The sequence below is a fragment of the Antennarius striatus genome, chromosome 9 (assembly GCF_040054535.1).
Source record: "Antennarius striatus isolate MH-2024 chromosome 9, ASM4005453v1, whole genome shotgun sequence".
Taxonomy (NCBI): domain Eukaryota; kingdom Metazoa; phylum Chordata; class Actinopteri; order Lophiiformes; family Antennariidae; genus Antennarius; species Antennarius striatus.
In genome coordinates, this window is record NC_090784.1 from 24,574,829 (window position 1) to 24,602,403 (window position 27,575).

At 54.7% G+C, this 27,575-nt stretch overlaps 3 protein-coding genes and 1 pseudogene across 4 annotated transcripts; 2 read left to right on the forward strand and 2 right to left on the reverse strand.

Moving 5' to 3' along the window:
* Positions 1-943: 943 nt before the first annotated feature.
* Positions 944-1,813, reverse strand: LOC137602130 (uncharacterized; annotated as a pseudogene).
* A 157-nt stretch (positions 1,814-1,970) lies between these two features.
* On the forward strand, positions 1,971-12,670 carry atp2c1 (ATPase secretory pathway Ca2+ transporting 1). 2 transcript variants are annotated; one of them, XM_068323173.1, is made up of 27 exons: positions 1,971-2,411; positions 4,203-4,307; positions 4,381-4,497; positions 4,890-4,979; positions 5,145-5,180; positions 5,258-5,319; positions 5,508-5,616; positions 6,026-6,181; positions 6,253-6,321; positions 6,420-6,495; positions 7,198-7,264; positions 7,426-7,550; positions 7,647-7,744; positions 7,846-7,941; positions 8,021-8,110; positions 8,803-8,907; positions 8,983-9,139; positions 9,217-9,387; positions 9,510-9,607; positions 10,173-10,223; positions 10,393-10,559; positions 10,632-10,700; positions 10,786-10,902; positions 11,049-11,196; positions 11,282-11,377; positions 11,449-11,590; positions 11,659-12,670. In XM_068323173.1, exons 1-27 carry the CDS (start codon positions 2,388-2,390, stop codon positions 11,781-11,783), a joined length of 2,766 nt encoding a protein of 921 aa, XP_068179274.1. In that variant the 5' UTR covers positions 1,971-2,387; the 3' UTR covers positions 11,784-12,670. The 2 variants fall into 2 exon arrangements, with proteins under 2 accessions (XP_068179274.1, XP_068179275.1); XM_068323174.1 differs by having other exon boundaries at positions 1,972-2,599.
* Positions 12,671-15,651: 2,981 nt separating this feature from the next.
* On the reverse strand, positions 15,652-27,431 carry kiaa0319 (KIAA0319 ortholog). The gene is given in 12 exon segments (XM_068324740.1): positions 15,652-16,194; positions 20,709-20,976; positions 21,074-21,153; positions 21,220-21,304; positions 21,399-21,521; positions 24,630-24,803; positions 24,875-25,013; positions 25,304-25,674; positions 25,841-26,003; positions 26,107-26,636; positions 26,733-26,937; positions 27,358-27,431. Coding segments are annotated over 11 exon segments (1,998 nt in total). The 5' UTR covers positions 26,779-26,937; positions 27,358-27,431; the 3' UTR covers positions 15,652-16,175.
* Positions 16,386-20,106, forward strand: aldh5a1 (aldehyde dehydrogenase 5 family, member A1 (succinate-semialdehyde dehydrogenase)). The gene is made up of 10 exons (XM_068324327.1): positions 16,386-16,775; positions 17,203-17,286; positions 17,633-17,803; positions 17,877-17,993; positions 18,068-18,211; positions 18,290-18,433; positions 18,498-18,656; positions 18,764-18,927; positions 19,026-19,084; positions 19,184-20,106. Exons 1-10 carry the CDS (start codon positions 16,488-16,490, stop codon positions 19,393-19,395), a joined length of 1,542 nt encoding a protein of 513 aa, XP_068180428.1. The 5' UTR covers positions 16,386-16,487; the 3' UTR covers positions 19,396-20,106.
* Positions 27,432-27,575: the final 144 nt, after the last annotated feature.

A 27,575-nucleotide genomic window follows, 5' to 3' on the forward strand; every position in this document is an offset into this window, starting at 1 on the left:
AGCAGTGAGGGATACCTCGAAGGATCCCCTCCATAACCCGCTCGAAAATAGCAGGGCTGAATGAAACACCAAAGGTCAACTGGTTATACGTTGACAACCCTCTTTGAGTGTTTATAGTGACATACTGCCTGGAACCCTCATCTAACACTACTTGTAGATATGCATGGCTCATGTGGAGCTTGGAAAACTGTTCTCCTCCAGAGAGTTTGGCGAACAGGTCTTCCACTCTGGGAATGGGGTATTGCTCTACACTGGAAGCCTGGTTGACAGTCACTTTATAGTCACCACATATGCGGACCCCCCACAAGGCTTGAGGATGGGGACTATAGGTGCAGCCCATTCTGAGTGAGTCACAGGTTTAATAATCTTAACTTCCAGAAGTCTATCTAGTTCAGCGTCCACTAATGGTCTGACAGCATAGGGGACTGACCTGGGTTTGAAGAACTTCGGCTGGGCCTCTGGATCCACCTGGATAGTTGCTTTAACACCTGTCAGAGTTCCCAGCTCATCTTTGAACACTGCTTCGTGCTTCATAAGAACCCGCTCCAACTGGTGGTCACTCTCCACGGGTTTACTGGGCACTGGCTCCACCTGGTGGACTGCGTGCACCTCCACGGCCAATTCCTGTAGCCAACTCCTTCCCAGGAGGTTGGGCCCGGAGCCAGCCACCACAATCACGGGTAACACTCTGGAGACCTTCTAATGGGTCACAGTGACCTGGGCCATGCCTTTAACCTTAAGCCTTTCTCCAGTGTAAGTTTTCAGCTTTACCGGGCAGGCCTCTAACTGGGCCATGACAGCCAGATCTCTCAGCTTTACATACTGCTTTTGACTGAGAAAGGTGACACTACAGCCAGTCGACCTCAAAATGTACGTCTGCGCCATTTATAAACACAGATTGTTGGATAGGGGGCACTCTATGAGCTTTCTTTCCTACCATGCATTAAGCGTGCATAGAGTACATTTCCTGCTCTGATTCAGAGCCACTACTCTCTCCATCCCACAACAAATGTGCCCTCCCCCCAGGTGTCTTGCTCTGTGACCCCTGCACCCCTGACCGGCCTGGGGTAGCTTTTCCTCTGGATCGACAGGCCCTTATAATATGACCCTTCTTACCACAACCATAGCATGTCTCAGCGGCGAACCGACAGTCTGAGGGTTGGTGGTGCCCCTTGCACCTGAAGCACTGGGGTCCAGAAGCTAGTGAGACCTGGCCCCGCTGCTCCGAGACCTGGTAGACTGCCTCTCCAGGTTTACTCCGCCCAGCCACTCCAGCGTCATCTCTCCACAGGGCCTGTAGATCACGCACGTCCTTCTCTGCTGTCTCCATGGACTGAGCGATCTCCCAGGCCCACTTGAAATCCAGCTCCCGATGTGACAAAAGTTTCCTCTGATAATGTCATCATTCACACCACAGACCAAGCGGTCTCTCAACATCTGTAGCAAAGTATCCCCATAATTACAGTCTCATGCAACCTTCCTGAGATCAGCCACATACTGTGCAATGGACTCTCCCGGGCGGCGAGTCCGGGCGTTAAACTTGAATTTTTGCACAATCTCACTGGGCTTAGGGTCGAAATGGTCCTTCAGGGTCGTCACCAAACATTCAAAGTTTCTGTCCAGGTGTAGCAGGACTCACCAGACTCTTCAATAGACTGCAGGTAGGTGGGCCACAACAACTGAGCAAAATGACTCTCTTCTTAACTGCCTCAGTAATCCCATTAGCTGTAAAGAAAAACTCCAAGACTTCACAGTACTCTTCCCATGTTTGGGACTGACTGTCAAATGGTCCAACCGTGCCAATAGTGGACATTTTTGCACCTCTCCCTCTTCACAGTTGATCCTCGTCGCCAATGATGTATCCCATGACAAAAACACAGAGGCCGATGCAAGTTAATTCTTTATCTTCAGGTTCTCCCTGAACAAACATTTCACAGCTAGAACATGGCAGCTTCCAAGTGGGGTCAACCACAATGTCCTCCATATATGAGGAAATCAGAGCTGCCTCCAGTGGGCAGGTACCTACATGACATGCAGAAATACAAGATATTACAATTACATATTCTAAGGAGAGAGATGTTTGTTGATAATTTAGGGGACGGGAATCTCACAAGCCAATGGCTTCTACCCGTCAACCTGTTTTTTCTTTTCGGATGTTGTTGATGTTTCAACACTGATGAAAGTGAAATATGTTGTAATAACATGTCTGGAAAGAAGAGAAATGAACTGAATAAATAAATAAATACAAATAAACCATTTCCGGCACGCCCATTCGAGCGTCACCTTTGTTCTGAAAGTGTACCGGAAGTGCGAGCTGGCCGTCCCGTCAGTGCAGCAGAAATGCTGAGCCGCGTCTGACGGTGAGCTCTCGGCGGATCCTACGGAAGATGCTGAAGACCCGGGAGCCGCTGGTAAGTTGGGACGGGTAGCGCCTCGACCTTTGACTCGGTTCCGGCGACACTGAGCTCGCAGCTCCGGACTCGAACCCGACCCGCCGGCCGGGGCTCGTCGGCGGCGCGTCGGGCTAGCTTAGCGGCGGAGCGGCGCCCGGAGGTCGGCGGTGAGGCGGCTCGTCACCGGGGGACGCGAACGCTAGCTGGTGAGTCGGCGGCCGTCGATGGTGCCCGTGGGGCGTGTTCGGCTCCGGGTTTGGCTCCGGGTCCGGGTTCAGGTTCGGGTTAGCAGGTTAATGTTTGATGTTCCGTCTGACGTCACTATTGTTTCCCATCAACCCTTGCAACTGGCTGGCTAGCTAGCAGCTAGCTAGCCGCGTCGAGCTAACAACACGAGCGTGTGTCCGCGTGAAGGTGTTGATCACACCTGATCACATGTGATCGATCACTTGAGACCAGCTCATTGATCACCGATAGATCAGCTCCTGACTGTTGATCTGCTATCTGAGTAAATGTTAACTAAACGACGAGTTACCTAAACTAATCCTGTGGAATTCTCCATGAGTGACCCGGTACCGATTCACGTTAAAAGCCAGGCTAACCAGCATGATGACGTCACCCCGTTAAGCAGTGACGTCCTAGAGCGGAGAACGTGAATGTAAATAAACAGGACATCCTGGAGGCGGAGCCGGGAGCTGTTCCTGGAGGAAACCACACCCGGTCCTCATTAACATTCGGTTGTTGGTTCAGTGCCTGACGGGCTCCGCGATGACGTCATCACGACCCAGGGCCTCGTGGGTTCGATGACGTCACGTCTCCACAGGCTGTTGCCCCTTCAGGTTGTTTCCTGCTGGAGGAGAGAGAACGATCAGTACAGAGAGGCTAGCTGCTCATGCTAACACGCTGCCACTGGATGACGTCATTGTGGGCGTGGCTGTACATGTCAGGGGAACCAATGAGGAGGAACGTTAGCGAGACATGAGGACGGAACCGGCGTCCTGCGGATCAGCTGATCACGAGCTACAGTAGTCACACGGCTCTTCATGGACTATCACCGAGCTAACTGATGCTACCTGCTGACGTCACTGTGGACCTGAGTGGAGGCTGATGATTGGCTGCTGGGTCAGGAGAGAATGTAGGCTCCATCTGGAGAACACGCCCCTCAGATTCCAGCTCAGTGTCTTCAAAAAACAGCTCAAAACATGTCTGCTGTCATTAGCATTAGCGTGCTAACAGACAGTGTTAGCTGACCTGAGGTCAGACTCAGGTGTGACTGAACTTCCTGGTCAAACCCCCGTCAGGAATCCAGTTCTTCTGGAACAAGCATACCGTTCACATCAGCGTGATGCTGGGTTCGGGGGCGGGACTTCCTGCTCCAGGAGTCACATGGTAGGGCCAGCGAATCAGGGACTGAGGGGAGGGTCCTCCTCCCCTCTGAACCAGGACCAATCCCCGCCACAGGCTCCTCCCTCTTCTGTTTGTATCCCATCCTTCAGTCAAGACGTTACCATGGAAACAGGGAGCCCCGCACCCCAATGAGGATCCTGAGTATTAAATATGGCTTAATCAACAGCTGCTGACTCATCAGGAAGCTAGCAGGATGCTAACAGGTTAGCATCCTGTTAGCAGGCCATGTCTTTGCTTTGGACCTGGACACATGTAGGCTAACAGGCTAGCCTTGGTTAACCTTTAGCGTCCCATCAGCTGACGCGTCAGTGCGTCCTGCCAACATTGACGTCTCCGTCTGTCCTGCTAACGCTAACGCGTCCATCCGTCCTGCTAAGGCTAACGCGTCCATCTGTCCTTTAGCTTTCCCAGAGACGCCCGTCCAGTGAAGATGAGACCATGGTCCCGGTACTGACCTCCAGAAAAGCCAGTGAACTCCCCGTCAACGAGGTGGCATGCATCCTGCAGGTAGGACGTCCACCCTGCAGCTGTGACCTCTGACGACCTGTGACCTGTGACCTCTGTGACCCGTGTTTGGCAGGCCGACTTGCAGCAGGGCCTGACCCAGGAGGAGGTGAGCAGGAGGAGAGTGTACCACGGCTGGAACGAGTTCGACATCAGCGAGGAGGAGCCGCTCTGGAAGAAATATATCTCCCAGGTGAGGTCACCTGTGGCAGGGAGGGGTCAGCAGTCACAGGTGAGGGTCACCTGTTACAGGTGGAGGTGATCTTTCCCAGCAGCACTTGGCTCTCAGGTGATGTCGTCAGTGTGGATCACCTGATGGGGGTGTGGCAGGAGCAGCTTGTTAATGTGTGGCTAGAGGAGGGGGCGGAGCCAGGAAGTGGCTTCATGCCCTCCTGTGAGATCGGTCAGGCGTGAACGGCGCCACAGATCACCATGACTCACGCTGGGGTAGGGTGAGGCCTGCAGGCAGTGCTGGTGTCACCTCAGGTGAACCATGACTGTTGACATTGGCTGAGGGAGGGGCCAGCAGGGCAGAGACGCATGCGTTCCGTGTGTGTGTGTCTAAACCCCCCCTCTCTCCTACAGTTCAGAGACCCTCTCATCCTGCTCCTGCTGGCGTCGGCCGTCATCAGTATCCTGATGCACCAGTTCGACGACGCCATCAGCATCACTGTGGTAAGCTCCGCCCCCCGCACACCAGTGAGGTTAAAGGACCGCCCACTAAAACAGAACAGAACAGTAGATCATTAGCAGGAAGGAAGTCCCGTCAGAAACAGACCAATCAGGTGACGTTACTCTGAATGAAGGGACACGCCTCTGACACGCCCTCTCCCCCCACAGGCCATCATCATCGTGGTGACCGTTGCCTTTGTCCAGGTGAGTGTTGTTCAGGTGGATGTTGGGTTTGCTGTCTGTTGTTACCGTGACGACTGTGTTCTGGTGTGTTCTTGTAGGAGTACCGTTCAGAGAAGTCTCTAGAGGAGCTGGGAAAGCTGGTTCCTCCAGAATGTCACTGGTGAGAACCGTCACCTTCATCACCTTCATCACCTTCATCACCAACATCACCAACATCACCTTCATCACCAACATCACCAACATCACCTTCATCACCAACATCACCTTCATCACCTTCATCACCAACATCACCTTCATCACCAACATCACCCTCCTCTTCCTCTCTGAACGTTCTTCATCTCTCCTCAGCGTGAGGGAGGGGCACCTGGAGCACCTGCTGGCCAGAGACCTGGTTCCTGGAGACACCGTCTGTCTGTCTGTGGGGGAGAGGGTCCCTGCAGACCTGCGTCTGTTTGAGGTACACACACAGACACACACACACAGACACACACAGACACACACACACAGACACACACAGACACACACACACAGACACACACACACAGACACACACAGACACACACACACAGACACACACAGACACACACACACACACACACACACACACACACAGACAAACACACACAGACACACACACACAGACACACACACACACACACACACACACACACACACACACACAGACACACACACACAGACACACACAGACACACACACACACACACACACACACACAGACACACAGACACACACACACAGACACACACAGACACACACACACACACACACACACACACACACACAGACACGCACACACACACAGACACACACACACAGACACACACACACTGACCCCCCCCCTTCAGTCCACAGACCTGTCGGTGGATGAGTCCAGCCTGACGGGGGAGACCGCCCCCTGCTCCAAGTCCACGCCCCCCCAGCGGGGGGGCTCCAACGGGGACATTGCATCCCGCAGCAACATCGCCTTCATGGGGACGCTGGTGCGCTGCGGCAAAGCTAAGGTTAGCCTCGTCACCTGCTAGCCTCGGCGCTAGCAGGCTAACGCGCTGACTCACCCTGTGGTGTTCCTCAGGGCGTCGTCATAGGAACCGGGGAGAACTCCGAGTTCGGGGAGGTGTTCAAGATGATGCAGGCAGAGGAGGTAGGAGGGGCTTCTTCAGCCCTCACCTCCCAGGATGCATCAGTGTCTCCAGAGCCAGCCTGAGCTCCTGACCTGATCCACTTCCTGTTTGTCCCCAGACCCCCAAGACGCCGCTGCAGAAGAGCATGGACCTGCTGGGGAGGCAGCTGTCGCTCTACTCCCTCGGCATCATCGGTGTGTGCCCCCCCAGGCCCCCCTCTATCTGGTCTGACCCCCCCCTCTCTCTGGTCTGACCCCCCCCTCTCTCTGGTCTGACCCCCCCCCCTCTCTGGTCTGACCCCCCCCCCTCTATCTGGTCTGACCCCCCCCCTCTCTCTGGTCTGACCCCCCCCCCTCTGGTCTGACCCCCCCCTCTCTCTGGTCTGACCCCCCCCTCTCTGGTCTGACCCCCCCTCTATCTGGTCTGACCCCCCCCCCTCTATCTGGTCTGACCCCCCCCCTCTCTCTGGTCTGACCCCCCCCCCCTTCTGGTCTGACCCCCCCCTCTCTCTGGTCTGACCCCCCCCCTCTCTGGTCTGACCCCCCCTCTATCTGGTCTGACCCCCCCCCACCTCTATCTGGTCTGACTCCCCCCCCCCCTAACTGGTCTGACTCCCCCCTCCCCCTAACTGGTCTGACTCCCCCCCCCCCAACTGGTCTGACTCCCCCCTACTCTCTCTGGTCTGACTCCCCCCTCTAACTGGTCTGACTCCCCCCTCTAACTGGTCTGACCCCCCCCTCTATCTGGTCTGACTCCCCCCCCCCCTAACTGGTCTGACTCTCTCTGGTCTGACTCCCCCCTCTAACTGGTCTGACCCCCCCTCTAACTGGTCTGACCCCCCCTCTCTGGTCTGACCCCCCCTATCTGTTCGGACCCCCCCGTGGGCTCTGTTCCAGGCGTCATCATGCTGGTGGGGTGGCTGCAGGGGAAGAGGATTCTGGACATGTTCACCATCGGCGTCAGGTGTGTGATGTCACGGTGACGGTTGCCCCGGTTACCGTGAGACAGCCTAGCCTAGCCTAGCATCAGTAGAACTGACAGTAGAACAGTAGCATCTAAGCTAGAAGCATGAACGTGTGCTGCGTTGTCATGGTAACACACCTCCTCTCTCACCTCCCCCCCAGCCTGGCGGTCGCTGCCATCCCAGAGGGGCTGCCCATCGTCGTCACGGTGACGCTGGCGCTGGGCGTGATGCGTATGGTGAAGAAGAGGGCCATCGTCAAGAAGCTCCCCATCGTGGAAACCCTGAGTGGGTGACCTTTGACCTGCTCCCCTGAGCCCCATCAGCGTGTCTCTGCTGGGGGGCGCGGCACATGACACTTCCTGTTTCCTGTCGCCCCCCCAGGCTGCTGTAACGTGATCTGCTCCGACAAGACGGGCACGCTGACCAAGAACGAGATGACCGTCACCCAGATGTTCACGTCCGACGGGCTGCACGCCGAGGTGTGGCCCCGCCCCCCACGCCCCGCCCCGCCCTGACATGCGTAACGTACCTGACGCTGTGTGGTTGCTGTGTGTCCTAAGCCCAGCGTCTGGTCTTGCAGGTGACCGGGGTGGGCTACAACGGAGCAGGGGAGGTCATCCTGGGGGGGGAAGTCATCCACGGCTTCTCCTGCCCCTCCGTCAGTAAGATCGTGGAGGTGAGTTGCCGCCTGACATAGCTCCGCCCAATCACGCTGGGGAACGTGGGACAGAAGTGATGCTGCTGTGTCCTGATAGGCCGGTCGCGTGTGCAACGACTCTGTCATCAGGAACGACGCCCTGCTAGGACGGCCCACTGAGGGGGCGCTCATTGCCCTCGCCATGAAGGTGAGTCAGGCCGGGCTCCGCCCCCCCCTTGTCCTGGAGGGATGAGTCACACCAGGCTCCGCCCCCTAGAGGGGCAAGTCACACGGCGCCTCCAGGGCGTGTGGGTGGATCAGTGTCAACACGTCCGACCGGTCCGCTCTGGACCTGTCGCCCACGGCAACCACCACAGAGATGCCCGTTAGCTAACATTAGCATGTTGGGCTATGTAGCTAATACTGGTTAGCATGTTAACATCGTACTTCACCACCTCTGACCTGTTTGGACCCGCTGTGACCCACTGTGACCCGCTGTGACCCACTGTGACCCGCTGTGACCCACTGTGACCCGCTGTGACCCACTGTGACCCGGTGGTGACCCGCTGTGACCCGGTGGTGACCCACTTTGACCCACTGTGACCCGGTGGTGACCCGCTGTGACCCGGTGGTGACCCACTTTGACCCACTGTGACCTGGTGGTGACCCACTGTGACCCGGTGGTGACCCACTGTGACCCGGTGGTGACCCGCTGTGACCCGGTGGTGACCCACTTTGACCCACTGTGACCCGGTGGTGACCCGCTGTGACCCGGTGGTGACCCACTTTGACCCACTGTGACCTGGTGGTGACCCGCTGTGACCCGGTGGTGACCCACTTTGACCCACTGTGACCTGGTGGTGACCCGCTGTGACCCGCCGTGCCCCTCCTGTCCTCCAGATGGGGCTGGAGAACCTGCACCAGGAGTACGTGCGTGTGGAGGAGCATCCGTTCTCTTCTGAGCAGAAGTGGATGGCGGTCCGCTGCGTCCACCGCAGCCAGCAGGTCAGGCCCCGCCCCCACCCGGTTCCTGTGCCCCCACCCCCTAACCCTAACAGCTGGTTTGTGATTGGCCCCCAGGACAACGTGGGCGTGTACTTCCTGAAGGGGGCGTACGAGCAGGTGGTCCGTCTATGCAGCTCCTACAGCAGCAGGGGGGGCGTCCTACCGCTGACCCCCCAGCAGAGGGAGCTCTACCAGCAGCAGATCTGCTACATGGGCAGCTCGGGCCTGAGAGGTAGGACCCCCCCCTCTGATCCCCAGGGGCCGCTTCACTGCATTAGTGTGTGTTTGTTTACCTGTGTGTGTGTCCAGTCCTGGCCTTTGCCTCCGGTCCAGCGTTGGGGGGTCTGACCTTCCTGGGTCTGGTGGGCATCATCGACCCCCCGAGGTCAGGGGTCAGGGAGGCAGTGGGGGCTCTCATCAGCTCCGGAGTCTCCATCAAGATGATCACCGGGGACTCCCAGGAGACGGCCATGTCCATAGGTAAGACACACACACACACACACACACACACACACACACATACTAGGACGATTAACTCACAGTGGTGTGTGTGTGTGTGTGTGTGTGTGTGTGTGTGTGTGTGTGTGTGTGTGTGTGTCCAGCCAGCCGTCTGGGTCTCTACTCTAAAGGCTGTCAGTGTTTATCAGGAGATGAAGTGGATCAGATGGACCTGCAGCAGCTGAACCAGAGGGTGTCCAGGGTGAGTGTCCACACACTGACAGACGCTACTGACAGACGCTACTGACAGACGCTACTGACAGACGCTACTGACAGACGCTACTGACAGACGCGACTGACGGACGCTACTGACAGACGCTACTGACAGACGCTACTGACAGACGCGACTGACAGACGCGACTGACGGACAGACGTGTTGAAGGTTCTGGGTTCAGTCTCCACAGGAGAAAACATGAATTAGAGGTAAAGAACACTACTGAGTGGAGAGACAGAAACCAAACTGTTGTATCGTTATTTCTGACTCTTAAAGGAGGCGTTAACACTTTGATTAATTTATTTATTCTACTTTTTTATTTTTACTTAGTTATGTTGTTAATATAAACATTAAATTAACCTTTTAGTTTTTGTATTGATCTATTGGCTAAACTCAGTCCTTGTATTTCTTCTACCCTATGTTCTGTTATTACTGTTAGGATGCACTCACTTTATTGAAGCGTATCCCAGCATGCACTGCTTTCTGGAGGGAACATGAACTCTGGACAGTAACACACACAGGGACACACACTCACCTGTCTCCACCCCCCCAGGTTGCCGTCTTCTACCGGGCCAGCCCCCGACACAAGCTGAAGATCGTCAAGGTGAGTGGGCGGAGCTTCCCTGGTGGTGGAGTGGTCTCGTCCAATCAGGGCTGAGCCCCTCTTCATCAGCAGGTCTCTCTGATGCTCGTGAACCTGCTGAGTGATGCTCAGCCCGGTGTGTAGTGACTGTAGTTGCCCTGGTAACCGTTGCTGCTGGTGTCCCCTGCAGTCGCTGCAGAGCGTGGGCGCCGTGGTGGCCATGACGGGCGACGGCGTGAACGACGCCGTGGCACTGAAGGCCGCCGACATCGGCGTGGCCATGGGCAAGACGGGCACCGACGTCTGCAAGGAGGCGGCCGACATGATCCTGGTGGACGACGACTTCCAGACCATCATGTGAGTGGACGGCTTGGGTGCCGTGGTGATGGCGTGGAGGCTCCGCCCCCTGACGCTCTTCTCTGCTTGCAGGTCGGCAATCGAGGAGGGGAAGGGCATCTACAACAACATTAAGAACTTCGTCCGCTTCCAGCTGAGCACGTGAGTAGAGCCGGTCGCCGTGGAAACACCCCCCCCACGCCTCGGTGCCCTTCCTGACACGTGACCGCCCCCCTCTGGTGGACAGGAGCATCGCAGCGCTGACACTCATCTCCCTGGCGACGCTGATGAACTTCCCCAACCCGCTGAACGCCATGCAGATCCTGTGGATCAACATCATCATGGACGGCCCCCCCGCGCAGAGGTAGGGGCGGGGCTAAACACCTTTAGATCCAACGCCGTTGAGTGAACGCTCCACTTCCTCCTCCGGCCGTCACAATGAGTTCATCAGTGAAACCTGAGCTCTGATTGGACGGCAGTGGTAGTGACAGGGGCGTGTCATGTTTCCAGCCTGGGGGTGGAGCCTGTGGACCAGGATGTGATCAGGAAGCCCCCCCGCGACCTGAGGGACAGCATCATCACGCGCAGCCTGATCGTCAAGGTGCTGGTGTCGGCCGTCATCATCGTGGGCGGGACACTCTTCGTCTTCTGGAGGGAGGTGGGTGGGTCGGACGCGGCGAGAGGCCCTGCCTCTGGGCGGTTGCCATGGCGACGAGGCAGTAACGGATGGGTGTCGCTTTCAGTTGCAGGACAACGAGATCACGCCGCGCGACACCACCATGACCTTCACCTGCTTCGTGTTCTTCGACATGTTCAACGCCCTCAGCTCGCGCTCGCAGGTGAGTGTAGCCCCGCCTCCAGCGGGGGGGCGGGGCCACGTGTGACGGTGTGGCTGTGGGTGTGTCCTCAGACGCGGTTGGTTCACGAGTTGGGGCTGTGCAGCAACCGGACCTTCTGCTGGGCTGTGGGGGCTTCCATCATGGGCCAGCTGCTGGTCGTCTACTTCCCCCCCCTGCAGAGCGTCTTCCAGACCGAGAGCCTGAGCGTCCTGGGTAAGCCCCGCCCCTCCACGCCCCCCCACACCCCCACCCGGCCGCGCTGACCCTGTGCTCCTCCCCAGACCTGCTGTTCCTGCTGACCCTCACCTCCTCCGTGTGCGTCGTGTCCGAGGCCATCAAGCTGGTGGAGCGCTGGAGGGGGCACGACCGCAGGCACCCCCCCGCCGATAGCTTCCACCAGGTATGACCCCGCCCCCTTCCCCCCCCGGCCTCAAGACGTCAGGAGGAAGAGGAGGAGGACTAACTAGGACTGTGAGGGCTTGTGGGATTTTCCTGTGAGCCCCCCAGGGGGGTGGGGCAGAACTCTGGTCTGGCACTGGAGGATGCCCCCGGCCTCGATGGGGGGGTCAAAGGAGGAGCTGGATTCACGTGGGACCAGACGGCAGCCCCTCCCCCCGGTTCCTCCTGGGGGGGCACCGGTGGGGGGGGTCTGACTTCTCTCTGCTGTAAAGGTCGAAGCACTGAGACGTTCAAGGACCGTCAGTCGTTTCAGCGCCACGAGGCTACGCTAAGCTACGCCAGCTGTGTGCGCCTGAAGCTTCCTGTTGCTAGTTAGCGTTGAAACCTGGCGACTGCTACGGAGCCGGCACCCCCGACACCATGAAGGAACCAGACCACGCCCACCGGACCACACCCACCCATCAGCAATGACAACCTCGGGCGTCGCTCACCCGGGGGTCAGCTGTGGCAGCGCCGGGCGTCCAGACCGCCAAATGTTTTCTTCAAAACGAAGCCCCTGTGTGTCTGTGTGTGTGTGTGTGTATGTGTGTGTGTGTGTGGGAGTGAAAGCCGTGTGTGTCACCGATCAATAGCCATCGACTGATGGGTTATCGATCGATGGGGCAGTAATGATCAGTCAAACCTGATCAATCGATCTGATCGACATCCCCACAGGTCAGCTAATCAGTGTGTTGACTAAATCATGATGCTAAAGCTAACTATGTGGGCTAGTGTTAGCAGGTCAGCTAATCAGTGAGTTCCAAAGTGAGTCGGAGCCCGTTTCCGTGGCAACAGTGTGTCAAAGTTTCGTTTCTTCTTCACTGATTTATTTAAATAAACCTGGTCTTCATCTCATTGGTCAGATCTCTGCTGTTTAAATGTTATTTGATGATTTCCTTCCGATCTCCTGGAGCTACACTGAAGCAGTGCTTTCTGGGAAACTTAGTTGATGTGGCTATGAAAGCTGCAGAGGTCAAAGGTCGTCCCCAGATGTGAAAGCTGCCGTCAAAGATCATCTTCTTTTCCTTTCGTCTTTTCCCTTCAGGGGTATCCACAGCCAATCAGTGTCCTCCATCTAACCCTGTCTTCTCATCCTCTTCTCTCACACCAACTACCTTCATGTCCTCTTTCACTACATCCATAAACCTCCTCTTTGGTCTTCCTCTAGGCCTCCTGCCTGGCAGTTCAGAACTCAGCATCCTTCTACCAATATATTCACTATCTCTCCTCTGGACATGTCCAAACCATCTCAGTCTGGCCTCTCTGACTTTATCTCCAGAACCTCTAACATGTGCTGTCCCTCTGATGTACTCATTCCTGATCCTATCCTTCCTGGTCACTCCCAGAGAGAACCTCAGCATCTTCATCTCTGCTACCTCCAGCTCTGTCTCCTGTCTTTTCTTCAGTGACACTGTCTCTAGACCAAACAACATCGCTGGTCTCACCAGTTTTGTACACCTTTCCCTTCATTTTAGCTGAAACTCTTCTATCACACATCACACCTGACACTTTCCTCCACCCGTTCCATCCTGCCTGTACACGCTTCTTCACCTCTTTTCCACACTCTCCATTGCTCTGGACTGTTGACCCTAAGTACTTCAGATCCTCCACCTTCTTGATCTCTTCTCCCTGTAGCCTCACTCTTCCACTTGGGTCCCTCTCATTCACACACATGTATTCTGTCTTACTGCGGCTAACCTTCATTCCTCTCCTTTCCAGGACAAACCTCCACCTCTCTAGCTTCTCCTCCACCTGTTCCCTGCTCTCACTGCAGATCACAATGTCATCTGCAAACATCATAGTCCATGGAGATTCCTGTCTAACCTGGTCTGTCAGCCTGTCCATCACCATAGCAACAAGAAGGGGCTCAGAGCTGATCCCTGATGCAGTCCCACCTCCACCTTGAACTCCTCTGTCACACCTACACACACCTCACCACTGTCTTACAGTCCTCATACATGTCCTGCACCGCTCTAACATACATCTCTGGCACTCCAGACTTCCTCATACAATACCACAGTTCCTCTCTGGACACCCTGTCATCAGCTTTCTCCAGATCTACAAAAACACAATGCAGCTCCCTCTGGCCTTCTCTCTACTTCTCTATCAACATTCTCAAAGCAAATACTGCATCTGTAGTACTCTGTTTTGGCATGAAACCATACTGCTGCTCACAAATGTTCACTTCTGCCCTTAGTCTAGCTTCCACTACTCTCTCCCATAACTTCATTGTATGGCTCATCAGCTTTATTCCTCTGTAGTTGCCACAACTCTGCACATCTCCCTTGTTCTTAAAAATGGGCACCAGCACACTACTCCTCCATTCCTCAGGCATCTTCTCACTATCTAAGATCCTGTTGAACAACCCAGTCAGAAACTCTACAGCCACCTCTCCTAGACACTTCCATACCTCTACAGGTATATCATCAGGACCGACTGCCTTTCCACTCTTCATCCTCTTCAATGCCCTCCTCACTTCATCCTGACTAATCTTTGCTACATCCTGGTCCACAACAGTCACCTCTTCTAGTCTTTGTTCCCTCTCATTTTCCACGTTCATCAACTCTTCAAAGTACTCTTTCCATCTTCCCATCACACTACTGGCACCTGTCAATAGACTTCCATCCCTATCCTTAATCACCCTAACCTGCTGCACGTCCTTCCCATCTCTGTCTCTCTGTCTTGCCAACCGGTATAGATCAGTCTCTCCCTCCTTACTGTCCAACCTAGCATACAAGTCATCATAAGCTTCTTGTTTGGCCTTTGCTACCTCTACCTTCACCTTACGCTGCATCTCCCTGTACTCCTGTCTACTCTCCTCAGTCCTCTCAGTGTCCCACTTCTTCTTAGCTGACCTCTTTCTCTGTATACACTCCTGTACCTCCTCATTCCACCACCAAGTCTCCTTATCTACTTTCCTTCCAGATGACACACCAAGTACTCTCCTACCTGTCTCCCTGATCACATTAGCTGTAGTTGTCCAGTCATCTGGAAGCACCTCCTGACCACCCAGAGCCTGTCTTAACTCCTTCCTAAAAGTCATGCAACACTCTTCCTTTTTCAGCTTCCACCATTTTGTTTTCTGCTCTGCCTTTGCCCTCTTCATCTTCCTCACCACCAGAGTCATCCTACACACCACCATCCTATGCTGTTTGGCTACACTCTCACCTACCACTACTTTACAGTCACTGATCTCCTTCAGGTTACACCGTCTACACCAGATGTAGTCTACCTGTGTGCTCCTACCTCCACTCTTATAGGTCACCCTATGTTCCTGCCTCTTCTGGAAGAAAGTATTCACTACAGCCATTTCCATCCTTTTTGCAAAGTCAACTACCATCTGTCCTTCTGCGTTCCTCTCCTGGACACCAAACCTGCCCATCACCTCCTCATCACCTCTGTTTCCTGCACCAACATGTCCATTGAAGTCTGCACCAATGACAACTCTCTCACTTCTAGGTCTGCTCTGCATCACCTCATCAAGGTCCGACCAGAATTTCTCCTTCTCCTCCAGCTCACATCCTACCTGAGGAGCATACCCACTAACAACATTGAACATCACACCTTCTATTTCTAGCTTCAGACTCATCACTCTATCTGACACTCTTTTTACCTCCAGGACATTCCTAACAAACTCCTCCTTCAAGATAACTCCTCCTCCATTTCTCTTCCCATCTACACCATGATAGAACAACTTGAACCCTGCTCCTAAACTTCTAGCCTTGCTACCTTTCCACCTGGTCTCCTGTACACACAGTATGTCTACCTTCCTTCTCTGCATCATGTCAACCAACTCTCTACCTTTTCCTGTCATAGTTCCAACATTCAACGTCCCTACTCTTAGTCCTATACTCTTGGTGTTCCTCTTCTCTTTCTTCGAGCGAACGCACTTTCCTCCTCTCCTTCTTCGACCAACAGTAATCCAATTTTCACCGGCGCCCTGTAGGTCAACAGCGCCGATGGTGGTCGTTGTTAACCCGGGCCTCGACCGATCCGGTATGGAAGTCATAGGTTTGATTTGCATGTTTGATTTGGCAAAAGTTTTATGCCGGATGCCCTTCCTGACACAACCCTCTGTATTTATCCGGGCCCGGGACCGGCACAATAAGACACTGGCTTGTGTCCTCTTGTGGCTACATTAAAGCTGCCGTCCAAGATGACCCAGAATAATCACTGCCCCATGACGTCACTGCAGGGGGTGGAGCTACACGAACTGATTAATCTGAGGGCAGGGTGACATCAGCTAACTGTGTGTGGTGAGGGGGGTACCTGAGCCCGGGGGCAGAAGGTGGTTGGGTCCATGGTGGGCGGGGCGTGAACAGATCGGACTGGGAGCAGAACTTCACCCTCTGTGACGTCATCACTGGAGCACCAGGGAGCTGCGTGAGGAGAAAAGCGTGTTTTATTGACCTTAAGTCACCCTGGAGACGTGACGTCACGTGTCTGCTGTCACGTGACGCATCCAGGTTCCTTCAGGACCGAGTTTTGTTTTTCTTTCATCTGCGATCGTTTTATCTCGGCGGACTTTGAACTCCTCACCGCCGAGGACCGTGATCCGTGCTGGTCACGTGACGTCTTTGAAAGGCGTCACGTGACCACCGCATCCATCTAAAAAGGTCGGTCGCGAGCCGCGGAGCCACAGCGCGCCGCCGCCTCCCGCCCCCCTCCCGGTATGCGCTCCGTCTGCCTGCCGCCGACCCGCCGTCTCCTCCGGTGCCTGCTCCCCGGCGCTCCCGCCGCCATGAACCGGAGCTTCAGCCTGGACGTGTCCGCGCCGCTGCTGCGCACGCAGGCCTTGGTGGACGGCTGCTGGGTGTCCGCCGCCGCCGCGTTCCCGGTGCTGGATCCGGCCACCGGGGAGGAGATCGCCCGGGTCACCGACTGCGGGCCGGCCGAGGCCAAGCAGGCGGTGGAGGCGGCGCACCGGGCGTTCGGGTCCTGGAAGCAAACCACGGCTAAGGTACCGGACCCCCCCCCACAAAGACGGTACCGGACCGTTGCGCCGCTCCTCCACCGTGAACCGACCGGAAACCGCGTTTCAGTCCAGGCTCGCGCTGTTCTTGTTTCGTTTTTTGTTTACTTATTTTCTGTCAACAAGCAGGAGACGTGACTTTGATGTTTGTTTGTTTGTTTGTTTACCTAAATCAGCGAGAACATCAAACAAATCAGCGATCGGAACGTCAATATGTGCTCGAGCTGTAGGTGATTTGTGACGTCACTATGACGCGTCATCACTGACGTCACGGATCTCGGCATCACGCGAGACGGACAGAAACGCGATCGGTTGACCGGCGGGTGTGACCGGGTCTCCGGTGACCCGCCCCCCGCCCGGTCAGACCGGTTAGTTTGTTTGTTGACTGAACGGGGCGATCTGATTGGTCCTCCAGGAGCGGAGCCAGCTGCTCCGGAAGTGGTTCGACCTGCTGACCCAGCACACAGAGGACCTGGCCAAACTGATCACCTTTGAGAGCGTGAGTATTGGTCATCGATCAATCGATATGGAAGTACCAGGGGCGGGGTCAAGGTTAGGAGGCGGGCTGTCTGGGGGCGTGGCCAGAGGAGCTAACCGGTAACAGTAATGAGGTCAGTGGGCGTTGACCAGCAGCAGGTTGTTTCCATGGTAACCTGGAGGACAGCGCCTCCAGGAAGAGGTGGAGTTGGTGACGAACAACGGGACATGGATGTGTAGGAGCCCAGTGCATCATGGGAAGTCCAAGACTTCCCATGATGCACTGGGCTCCTACACATCCATGTGTGTGGGTCTGTCTCCTCCTGGTGGGCGGGGCCTGTCTCCTGATGGGCAGGGCTGTGTTGCAGGGGAAGCCCCTGCGGGAGGCGCGGGGGGAGGTGTCGTACGGCGCCTCCTTCCTGGAGTGGTTCTCGGAGGAGGCGCGGCGTGTCTACGGCGACATCGTCCCGTCGCCGGCGCGGGACCGAAAGATCCTCCTCCTCAAGCAGCCGGTGGGCGTGGCCTCCATCATCACGCCGGTAAGGAGCCAACCAGACACCGACCACTGTGACATCATCAGTGACATCAGCTGATCTTTGACCACGCCCACAGTGGAACTTCCCCAACGCCATGATCACCAGGAAGGTGGGCGCGGCTCTGGCGGCCGGCTGCACGGTTGTGGTGAAACCCGCCGAGGACACGCCCCTGTCGGCGCTCGCCCTGGCCGAGGTCGGTTCTGATTGGTTCACGGTTCTGTGGTAAACCCCTGCAGGGCTCCGCCCCTCACACCTGCTGTCTTGCAGCTGGCGCAGCAGGCGGGGTTCCCGGCGGGCGTGGTCAACGTGGTGCCCTGCTCGCGGGAGAGGACGCCGTCCGTGGGGGCGGTGCTCTGCACCGACCCGCTGGTGGACAAGATCTCCTTCACCGGGTCCACCGCCACCGGCAAGGTGAGCCCCCCCGCTGACGCCACGCCCGAGGGTGAGGGCGGGGCTAAACCAGGAAGTGACTCCACCGTTTGTCCCCAGCTGCTCCTGAAGATGGCCGCCGACACGGTGAAGAGGGCGTCCATGGAGCTGGGGGGCCACGCCCCCTTCATCGTGTTCGACAGTGCCGACCTCGACAAGGCGGTGGGCGGAGCCATGGCCTCCAAGTTCAGGAACTCCGGACAGGTAGGTTAAGTCTCCGCCCCCAGCAGCTGGAGCTCCTCCCCCTCACCTCCTCTGCCCCCCCCAGACGTGCGTGTGCTCCAACCGCTTCCTGGTGCAGCGGGGCGTCTACGACCGCTTCATGGAGAAAATGGGCGTGGCCATGGAGGCAGAGCTACGTCTGGGTCACGGCGCCGACCCCGACACCACCCAGGGGCCGCTCATCAACGCCAGAGCCGCCGAGAAGGTAGGACCGCCTCCTGATTGGTGGTTCGCTCTAGGCCACGCCCACGAGGCACTGCCTACTCCACAGCAGCGTGACATCACAATGACATCACCGGTGTGTCTGTCCAGGTGGCCACCCAGGTTGCGGACGCCGTGTCCCGGGGGGCGTCAGTGCTGAGGGGCGGGAAGCGGGTGGGCGTGTCCTTCATGGAGCCCACCCTCCTGGCCGGCGTTACCACGGAGATGCTGTGCATGAAGGAGGAGACGTTCGGCCCCCTTCTGCCCGTCCTCAGGTGCGTGCGCTATGCTACGTTAGCATGCTAACCTGTGGCTGAGGGCGGGGCCACAGGTTACAGCTGTGTCCAATCAGAGGTCTCGTTCCCCCCCACAGGTTTGACACGGAGGAGGAGGCTCTGGCTATCGCTAACGCCTCCAGCGTCGGCCTGGCAGGTGAGTCCCGAGGGGGCGGGGCCTAAGAGGCTCGTCACCATGGGGCAGTGACGGGGGCGGAGCCCCTGGGGTCAGCTGACTGCTGCTTCCTGTCCTCAGGTTACTTCTACTCCCAGGACCTGAGCCAGGTGTGGCGGGTGGCCGAGGCGCTGCAGGTGGGGCTGGTGGGCGTGAACGAGGGGCTGCTGTCCACCCCAGAGGCCGCCTTCGGGGGGGTCAAGCAGTCGGGGCTCGGCTGCGAGGGGTCAAAGTACGGCATCCGGGAGTACCTGGAGGTCAAGTACATGTGTCTGGGGGGCCTGAGGCCCTGAGGGAGGAGGCCCTGAGGGGGGGTGCAACATCTGGTGTGCAGCTCGGGGTTCGGGGGTTCATCAGGGGGGGTTCCTGTAGTTTTAGATCGTAGGTCACATGGTGTGAGGGCAACGCTGGCTTCTGATTGGCCGATTTACAATGGCACAGACTTACTTTAGCTTTCAGTCGGTGCTAATCATGCTAGCTGTTTCTGATTGAAACCAACTGGAGGCTAAAGCTAGCGTTAGCTACACTAGCTAGCAGGAATCAGTTGACTCGACTGACCAGAGATATGCTAATGCTAGCTAGCTGTCACCCATTTGCGCCCCCTGTTCTAGCTAATGATAGAGTAACAGCAGGTTCTGCTGGGAGCTAGTTATTAGCCAGTGTGTGTTAGCGTGTTAGCATTAGCCTTAAAACAGCCTGATTATCCTCACCTCCTCACTAGCCAATCGGAGAATGCTTTCCTTTAATCACATGGGACATTTGTCAGGAACTCTTATGTTGAAGCACAAGGTTCAGATTAACTGAAAACCTCTGTGAAGGAGAAGTGACGTTTGTTGAACAATAACTTGTCGTGTGTTAATGTTTAAATATCTGTTAGCGCTGCGCTAATGTTTAGCAGACATGATCAAAATCCTGTTTCCTGAAGCAGGAAGTAAAACTGGTTTATTTCTATAATTGTGTTTCTGTATTAATTATTAATGTTGAATAAAAACACATTGATTGTTTATTTTGTCTGACTTGTTGACAAATATTTATGTACATAAAACAAACATCAAAGCAGTAAAGCACTGAGGTCACATGACGACGTCCAGATGAACTATTTTATTATTTCTACATAAAGACTTCAGCTAACAATTAGCTCCAGGGTTAACATGTGCTGAACAGTTTGACATTGACACAACATGCTAATCACGCATGATTCTCCTCACTAGGCTAGGCTAGGAAGTGTTTGTGCTAAGCTAAGCTAACTGTCCTGGTTTAAAACAACATTTTGTAATTGAGGTTCATAGATTCGACATGTAGCGCAGCAGCTCGTATTAGCGTTAGCTCAGGAGAAAAGTTATAGTCTCTAGCAAAGATAATGTTCAACAGGCAGGCAGCTAGCTTGTTAGCGCGTGTCCTCAGAGCAAATTAGAAAGAACATGACATCAGCTTTTGTTTGTTTGAGCGCGGTTAGCATTCTGTAGCGGTTGTTTGGATGCTAGCAGCTAGTTGCTATCAGAACAAACAAGTAGAGACAAACTAGCGTCTGTCTGCAGGGAGGCTGAGTTCAGGTTAGCTTCAGTTAGCATCACTGGCTAGCCTCCAGAACATCCCGTCCTCTTACCTTTCCTTCACCTCTGCACCGCTGTCAGGAGGCACAGGTGCATCCTGCCCCCAATCCTCAAACACCTGAGCTGAGGCAGACCTGCCCCCCAGGATTTCTGGGTAATGCAGTCCTGAGACCCTTGAGTGGCGAGTGGGCGGAGCCATTAGCCAAAGGCGTTCCCGTAGCTGGCGGCCTTGTTCCTGCCCCTTGGGGGGCCATTCTGAGTCGCTGTCCGACTCGGCCCCCGTCAGGCTGGAGGTGTGCACAGCGCTGCGGTGTTTGACACCTGGGAAGGAGAGGCCTTTCAGGTGTGCTTCTGCTTCAGAGCCCCACCCCCACCTGACGGCCCGGCTCCGCCCACTAACAGAGCACAGGTGACTCACTGAACGTGGGGCGGAGCTCCACCCTCTCCTGCTCGTCCAGGATGGTGTACCTGGTCTTCTGTCTCACCTTCATCCACCTCCTGAACACACATAGGGTCAGACACGTGGCCACGCCCCCAGAGGTCAGGGGTCAGAGGTCACCTCACCTGCAGCAGACGAGGCTCCAGCTGAGCGTCAGGATGGACACCACCAGGAGGAAGCTGGTCAGGACCACGTAGAGCAGCCGCCAGTCTGAGGCCCCGTTGCCATGGTGACACAACACAACCGTCAGTTGGCCCCACCCACAGGAAGGGGCGGGGCCAGCCAAGTCACAGCTGTTACTAACCACAGTTGCTCTCGCCGTCGCCAAGGTAACGCCGAATCAGGTTCTCCGTCCAGAAGGCGTCACACGTACACTCCTTCGTGATTGGATCGCACTGGCCCCGCCCAGAACAATGAAGCACACACACTGAAAGAAAGTATCAGTATGCAGTAGTAGTACTGTATCAGTGAGCAGTAGTAGTACTGTATCAGTAAGCAGTAGTAGAACTGTATCAGTACGCAGTAGTAATACTGTATCAGTATGCAGTAGTAGTACTGCATCACTACGCAGTAGTAGTACTGTATCAGTATCCAGTAGTAGTACTGTATCACTATGCAGTAGTAGTATACGCAGTAGCAGTACTGTATCACTATGCAAAAAGTTGTACTCTATCAGTGAGCAGTAGTAGTACTGTATCAGTAAGCAGTAGTAGTACTGTATCAGTATGTAGTAGTAGTACTGTATCAGTACGCAGTAGTAGTACTGTATCACTACGCAGAAAGTTGTACTCTATCAGTAAGCAGCAGTAGTACTGTATCAGTACGCAGTAGTAGTACTGTATCAGTACGCAGTAGTAGTACTGTATCAGTATGTAGTAGTAGTACTGTATCAGTATGTAGTAGTAGTACTGTATCAGTATGCATTAGTAGTACTGTATCAGTATGTAGTAGTAGTACTGTATCAGTACGCAGTAGTAGTACTGTATCAGTATGCAGTAGTAGTGCTGTATCAGTACGCAGTAGTAGTACTGTATCAGTATGCAGTAGTAGTGCTGTATCAGTACGCAGTAGTAGTACTGTATCAGTATGTAGTAGTAGTACTGTATCAGTATGCAGTAGTAGTGCTGTATCAGTACGCAGTAGTAGTACTGTATCAGTATGTAGTAGTAGTACTGTATCAGTACGCAGTACTAGTACTGTATCAGTACGCAGTAGTAGTACTGTATCAGTACGCAGTAGTAGTACTGTATCAGTATGTAGTAGTAGTACTGTATCAGTACGCAGTAGTAGTACTGTATCAGTATCCAGTAGTAGTACTGTATCACTATGCAGTAGTAGTATACGCAGTAGCAGTACTGTATCACTATGCAAAAAGTTGTACTCTATCAGTGAGCAGTAGTAGTACTGTATCAGTAAGCAGTAGTAGTACTGTATCAGTATGTAGTAGTAGTACTGTATCAGTACGCAGTAGTAGTACTATATCAGTACGCAGTAGTAGTACTGTATCAGTACGCAGTAGTAGTACTGTATCAGTATGCAGTAGTAGTACTGTATCACTACGCAGAAAGTTGTACTCTATCAGTAAGCAGCAGTAGTACTGTATCAGTACGCAGTAGTAGTACTGTATCAGTACGCAGTAGTAGTACTGTATCAGTATGTAGTAGTAGTACTGTATCAGTATGTAGTAGTAGTACTGTATCAGTATGCATTAGTAGTACTGTATCAGTATGTAGTAGTAGTTCTGTATCAGTATGCAGTAGTAGTACTGTATCAGTACGCAGTAGTAGTACTGTTTCAGTATGCAGTAGTAGTACTGTATCAGTATGCAGTAGTAGTACTGTATCACTACGCAGAAAGTTGTACTCTATCAGTAAGCAGTAGTAGTAATGTATCAGTACGCAGTAGTAGTACTGTATCAGTACGCAGTAGTAGTACTGTATCACTATGCAGTAGTAATATACGCAGTAGCAGTACTGTATCACTATGCAAAGAGTTGTACTCTATCAGTGAGCAGTAGTAGTACTGTATCAGTACGTAGTAGTAGTACTGTATCAGTACGCAGTAGTAGTACTGTATCAGTATGCAGTAGTAGTACTGTATCAGTATGCAGTAGTAGTACTGTATCAGTACGTAGTAGTAGTACTGTATCAGTACGCAGTAGTAGTACTGTATCAGTACGCAGTAGTAGTACTGTATCAGTACGTAGTAGTAGTACTGTATAAGTATGTAGTAGTAGTACTGTATCAGTATGCATTAGTAGTACTGTATCAGTATGTAGTAGTAGTACTGTATCAGTACGCAGTAGTAGTACTGTATCAGTACGCAGTAGTAGTTCTGTATCAGTACGCAGTAGTAGTACTGTATCAGTATGCAGTAGTAGTGCTGTATCAGTACGCAGTAGTAGTACTGTATCAGTACGTAGTAGTAGTACTGTATCAGTACGCAGTAGTAGTACTGTATCAGTACGCAGTAGTAGTACTGTATCAGTATGCAGTAGTAGTACTGTATCAGTACGCAGTAGTAGTACTGTATCAGTACGTAGTAGTAGTACTGTATCAGTACGCAGTAGTAGTACTGTATCAGTATGCAGTAGTAGTACTGTATCAGTACGCAGTAGTAGTACTGTATCAGTACGCAGTAGTAGTACTGTATCAGTACGTAGTAGTAGTACTGTATCAGTATGTAGTAGTAGTACTGTATCAGTACGCAGTAGTAGTACTGTATCAGTATGTAGTAGTAGTACTGTATCAGTACGCAGTAGTAGTACTGTATCAGTACGCAGTAGTAGTACTGTATCAGTACGCAGTAGTAGTACTGTATCAGTACGCAGTAGTAGTACTGTATCAGTATGTAGTAGTAGTACTGTATCAGTACGCAGTAGTAGTACTGTATCAGTATGCAGTAGTAGTACTGTATCAGTACGCAGTAGTAGTACTGTATCAGTATGCAGTAGTAGTACTGTATCAGTATGCAGTAGTAGTACTGTATCAGTATGCAGTAGTAGTACTGTATCAGTACGCAGTAGTAGTACTGTATCAGTATGCAGTAGTAGTACTGTATCAGTACGCAGTAGTAGTACTGTATCAGTATGTAGTAGTAGTACTGTATCAGTACGCAGTAGTAGTACTGTATCAGTATGCAGTAGTAGTACTGTATCAGTACGCAGTAGTAGTACTGTATCAGTACGCAGTAGTAGTACTGTATCAGTATGTAGTAGTAGTACTGTATCAGTATGTAGTAGTAGTACTGTATCAGTATGTAGTAGTAGTACTGTATCAGTACGCAGTAGTAGTACTGTATCAGTATGCAGTAGTAGTACTGTATCAGTACGCAGTAGTAGTACTGTATCAGTACGCAGTAGTAGTACTGTATCAGTATGCAGTAGTAGTACTGTATCAGTACGCAGTAGTAGTACTGTATCAGTACGCAGTAGTAGTACTGTATCAGTACGCAGTAGTAGTACTGTATCAGTATGCAGTAGTAGTACTGTATCAGTACGCAGTAGTAGTACTGTATCAGTATGCAGTAGTAGTACTGTGCGGTTGGTACCTGAGGTGGGCGTGGCCCTGCAGCGCCCTCACCTGGACGTCGGTGGCGTTGACGCCCAGCAGGGCGGCGATCTGCTGGACCAGCGTGTCCCTCTGTGCCAGGCTCACCTGGGCCACGCCCACCAGCATCTCCAGCTCCACCACGCCCCCCCCCTCCGGCTCTGGGGAGACAGGGATAGGTCACCGCTGGGCCCCTCACCGGGACCAATCAGCTCCCAGGACACCCCCCTACCTGGGCGCACCTCCACGGTGGCTGTGGCCGTGCTGCCCCGCCCCTGGGCGTCGACCGCCCTCAGCTGGAACAGGTAGATGCCCTCCACCAGGTTGGCCAGGAACAGGTGGGCCCGGGTGTCTGACCCGTACAGGACGTCCTGCACACAGGCCCCGCCCACAGCCCCACCAGGTCACTACAACACGCTACGATTGGTCCAAATCAACACGCATCACTGCAGAGCCTGAGGGGCCGTTAGCAGGACAGAACTGGACCGGATCCAGAACCAGATCTAAAACCAGACCGACCCGGATCCAGAGCCAGAACCAGAACCAGAACCAGACCCAGAACCGGATCCAGAACCTGCTGAGTCCCTTCAGTCACTGATGAAGACACGACCTGATTGGAGGAGGAGTTAAGTCACATGACAGCGGTGAGGGGGGTACTGACCCCGGCAGCAGGACTCTGGGGGTCTCTGACCCACAGGAAGTGGACCCGGGTCTGGTCGCCGTTGGTGACGGCGCCCCGGAGGACCAGCGAGTTGTTGGGCAGTGTGAGGGTGTGGCTGCCGCCGGCGTGGGCGACAGGAGGGCCCCCCGCAGCGGGGTGGGAGTCAGGGGCGGGGGGGCCCCCACTGGCGGTTCTTCTTCTGTGGTCAGGGGATCCATCGACCCCCCCGCCTTCCTGGACGCTGACGGTGGGTGTGGCGCCGTCTGTCGCCCCGCCCCGTGGGGGTGTGAATGGGGCGTCGCTGCAGGGAGATGTGAAGGGGTCAGAGGTCACCCCTCTGACTGGGGGCGGGGCGGTGGGCGGAGCTCCACCTGTGAAGCGTCAGAAACCGTTTCAGTTAACAAACAAACAGCTGAGGGGCGGGGCCAGGATGCACCCGCTGTGGGCGGAGCTGAACCAGCATCCTCTACAGGGTTTCCAGGGGGCGGGGCCAGGGCCGTTGTTTATCCATGCAGGTGTAAACAAGTGTTTGTTTACCTGACGTGAGGTCGTAGGTCAGCTGACCTGGCCGTTCGGATGCGCTGCTGGTCCAGTGGGGGGGCGTGGAGTTAGGGAGTGATGTCATCGTGTGGTCGTGTGGGGCGGAGTCAGCTGCTGGCGTCTGCCGGCATGACGAATCGCTGCTTGTTTGCGTCTTGGTCTGTAAACAAACAAACAAACAGTTGCTGCGTCTCCATGACGACTCAGCCGGACACTGGCCACGCCCCTGTGCTCCTATTGGCCGTCAGAATGGCTCCACTCACTGTTTTCTCAGCAGAGGCGGGGTCAGTGGGCCACCTGGGCTCCTCCCCCTCCAGGCGGACGTTCCTATTGGAGGAGGTGTTATTCTGGGCCACACCCCCCTCTGGACCATCCCCTGCTTCTGATTGGTTGAGCCTGTCTCCTCCTCTCTCTTCTCTACCTGTAAGCTCCACCTCTGATCCAGGCCCCGCCCCCTCCTCATCCAGCAGGAGGGAGTCGGGGAACTCCTGCAGGGGGCCCCGCAGGAGGGGGCCCCAGTGGCCCCCGTAGGGCCCTGCCCTCTGCAGGAAGGCGAGCACGGAGGCGGAGCCGGGCGTCCGCCGCAGCCGGCAGCCCGCCCCCTACCGGCAGCGCAGCAGGTAGCACCGCCCCCCCAGCAGCCAGGCCAGGTCGTAGCCCGGCAGGTCGCAGCCCGCCGCCACGCACTGCTGCAGGGAGGCCACGCCCCGCACCCGCAGGGCCCCGCCCACCTCCGGAGACACCGCCGCCTGGGAGAAGGTCGCCCCCTGCTGGCAGCGGGACGCCACTGCAGCTGGAACACAACAGAAGTCTTCATCGTCCTCTTCCTCTGTTTGTTTGTTTGTTTGTTTGTTTGTTTGTTTGTTTGTTTGTTTGTAAACAGCGTTACCTCCCACGCTGTGAAGCAGCAGCAGGAACGTTCGGTCCCACGACATCACGCCGCCGCAGGAACTGGGAACCAATCAGGAGACAGGAAGTAGAAAACAACCAATCAGCAGCCAGACGTCCCACTGGGGGATGCTGATTGGACCAACTGGCTCTCGGGGTTCAGCACCAGCCGGTTGGACAGCGACACGTAGCCCCGCCCAGCTCAGCTGCTCCGGGACAGAAAACAAACACACTCACAAAACCCTGATTTTATGACAGGGGGTGGGTTGATTTCCCCAAGTGGAAGCCCCGCCCGCTCCGGCGCCTGGAGGCGGGGCCACCGTTCAAAAGAACCTTTAAATTCCACCAATTTGAGATCAATAAATGGCCTCAAAGACCGATCGATGGAACTGATCCTGGATCCACAGACGGTCCCTTATCGCTTCACTCAATCAGATCTATAATCGATACATCAGACGCCTCGGGTTGAGACGTGAGCGGACACATCACGTCATCAATATGTGCAGTTTAAAGAGGTTTCACCCGCAGTCCAATAAACGTTATCGATCACCTGATGACGACACGTCCGCGAACACGCGCACCGACCGACCGTCCGTTAGATCACCGGAGGTCGATCGCTGACTCACCTGGTCCGCCTCCCGGGTCTCCAGCACCGGCCCGGTCCTCCGGACGGATCCCGGCGGCTCGGGGTCTCACGCCGGTGCGGAAACGACAAACACGAGCAGCTCCGCGTGCGCCATCATATCCGGTTCGGAATTTTCAAAATAAAGGGCACGACTGTTTATCATCAAACTCAGGTGTGAACCAGAGCTCTGAACCGGTTCATGGAACGAAAACGAAAACC

What these genes read in the sequence shown, in the direction of transcription:
- atp2c1 (XM_068323173.1), top strand. Translation starts at nt 2,388, where the DNA reads ATGCTGAAGACCCGGGAGCCGCTG. An exon ending in GTTCCTCCAGAATGTCACTG is followed by an intron (nt 5,320 to 5,507) that starts GTGAGAACCGTC and finishes ATCTCTCCTCAG; the next exon opens with CGTGAGGGAGGGGCACCTGG. An exon ending in GTCCGCTTCCAGCTGAGCAC is followed by an intron (nt 10,701 to 10,785) that starts GTGAGTAGAGCC and finishes TCTGGTGGACAG; the next exon opens with GAGCATCGCAGCGCTGACAC.
- aldh5a1 (XM_068324327.1), top strand. Translation starts at nt 16,488, where the DNA reads ATGCGCTCCGTCTGCCTGCCGCCGACCCGCCGTCTCCTCCGGTGCCTG. An exon ending in TGGCCTCCATCATCACGCCG is followed by an intron (nt 17,804 to 17,876) that starts GTAAGGAGCCAA and finishes CCACGCCCACAG; the next exon opens with TGGAACTTCCCCAACGCCAT. An exon ending in CTCCAGCGTCGGCCTGGCAG is followed by an intron (nt 19,085 to 19,183) that starts GTGAGTCCCGAG and finishes TCCTGTCCTCAG; the next exon opens with GTTACTTCTACTCCCAGGAC.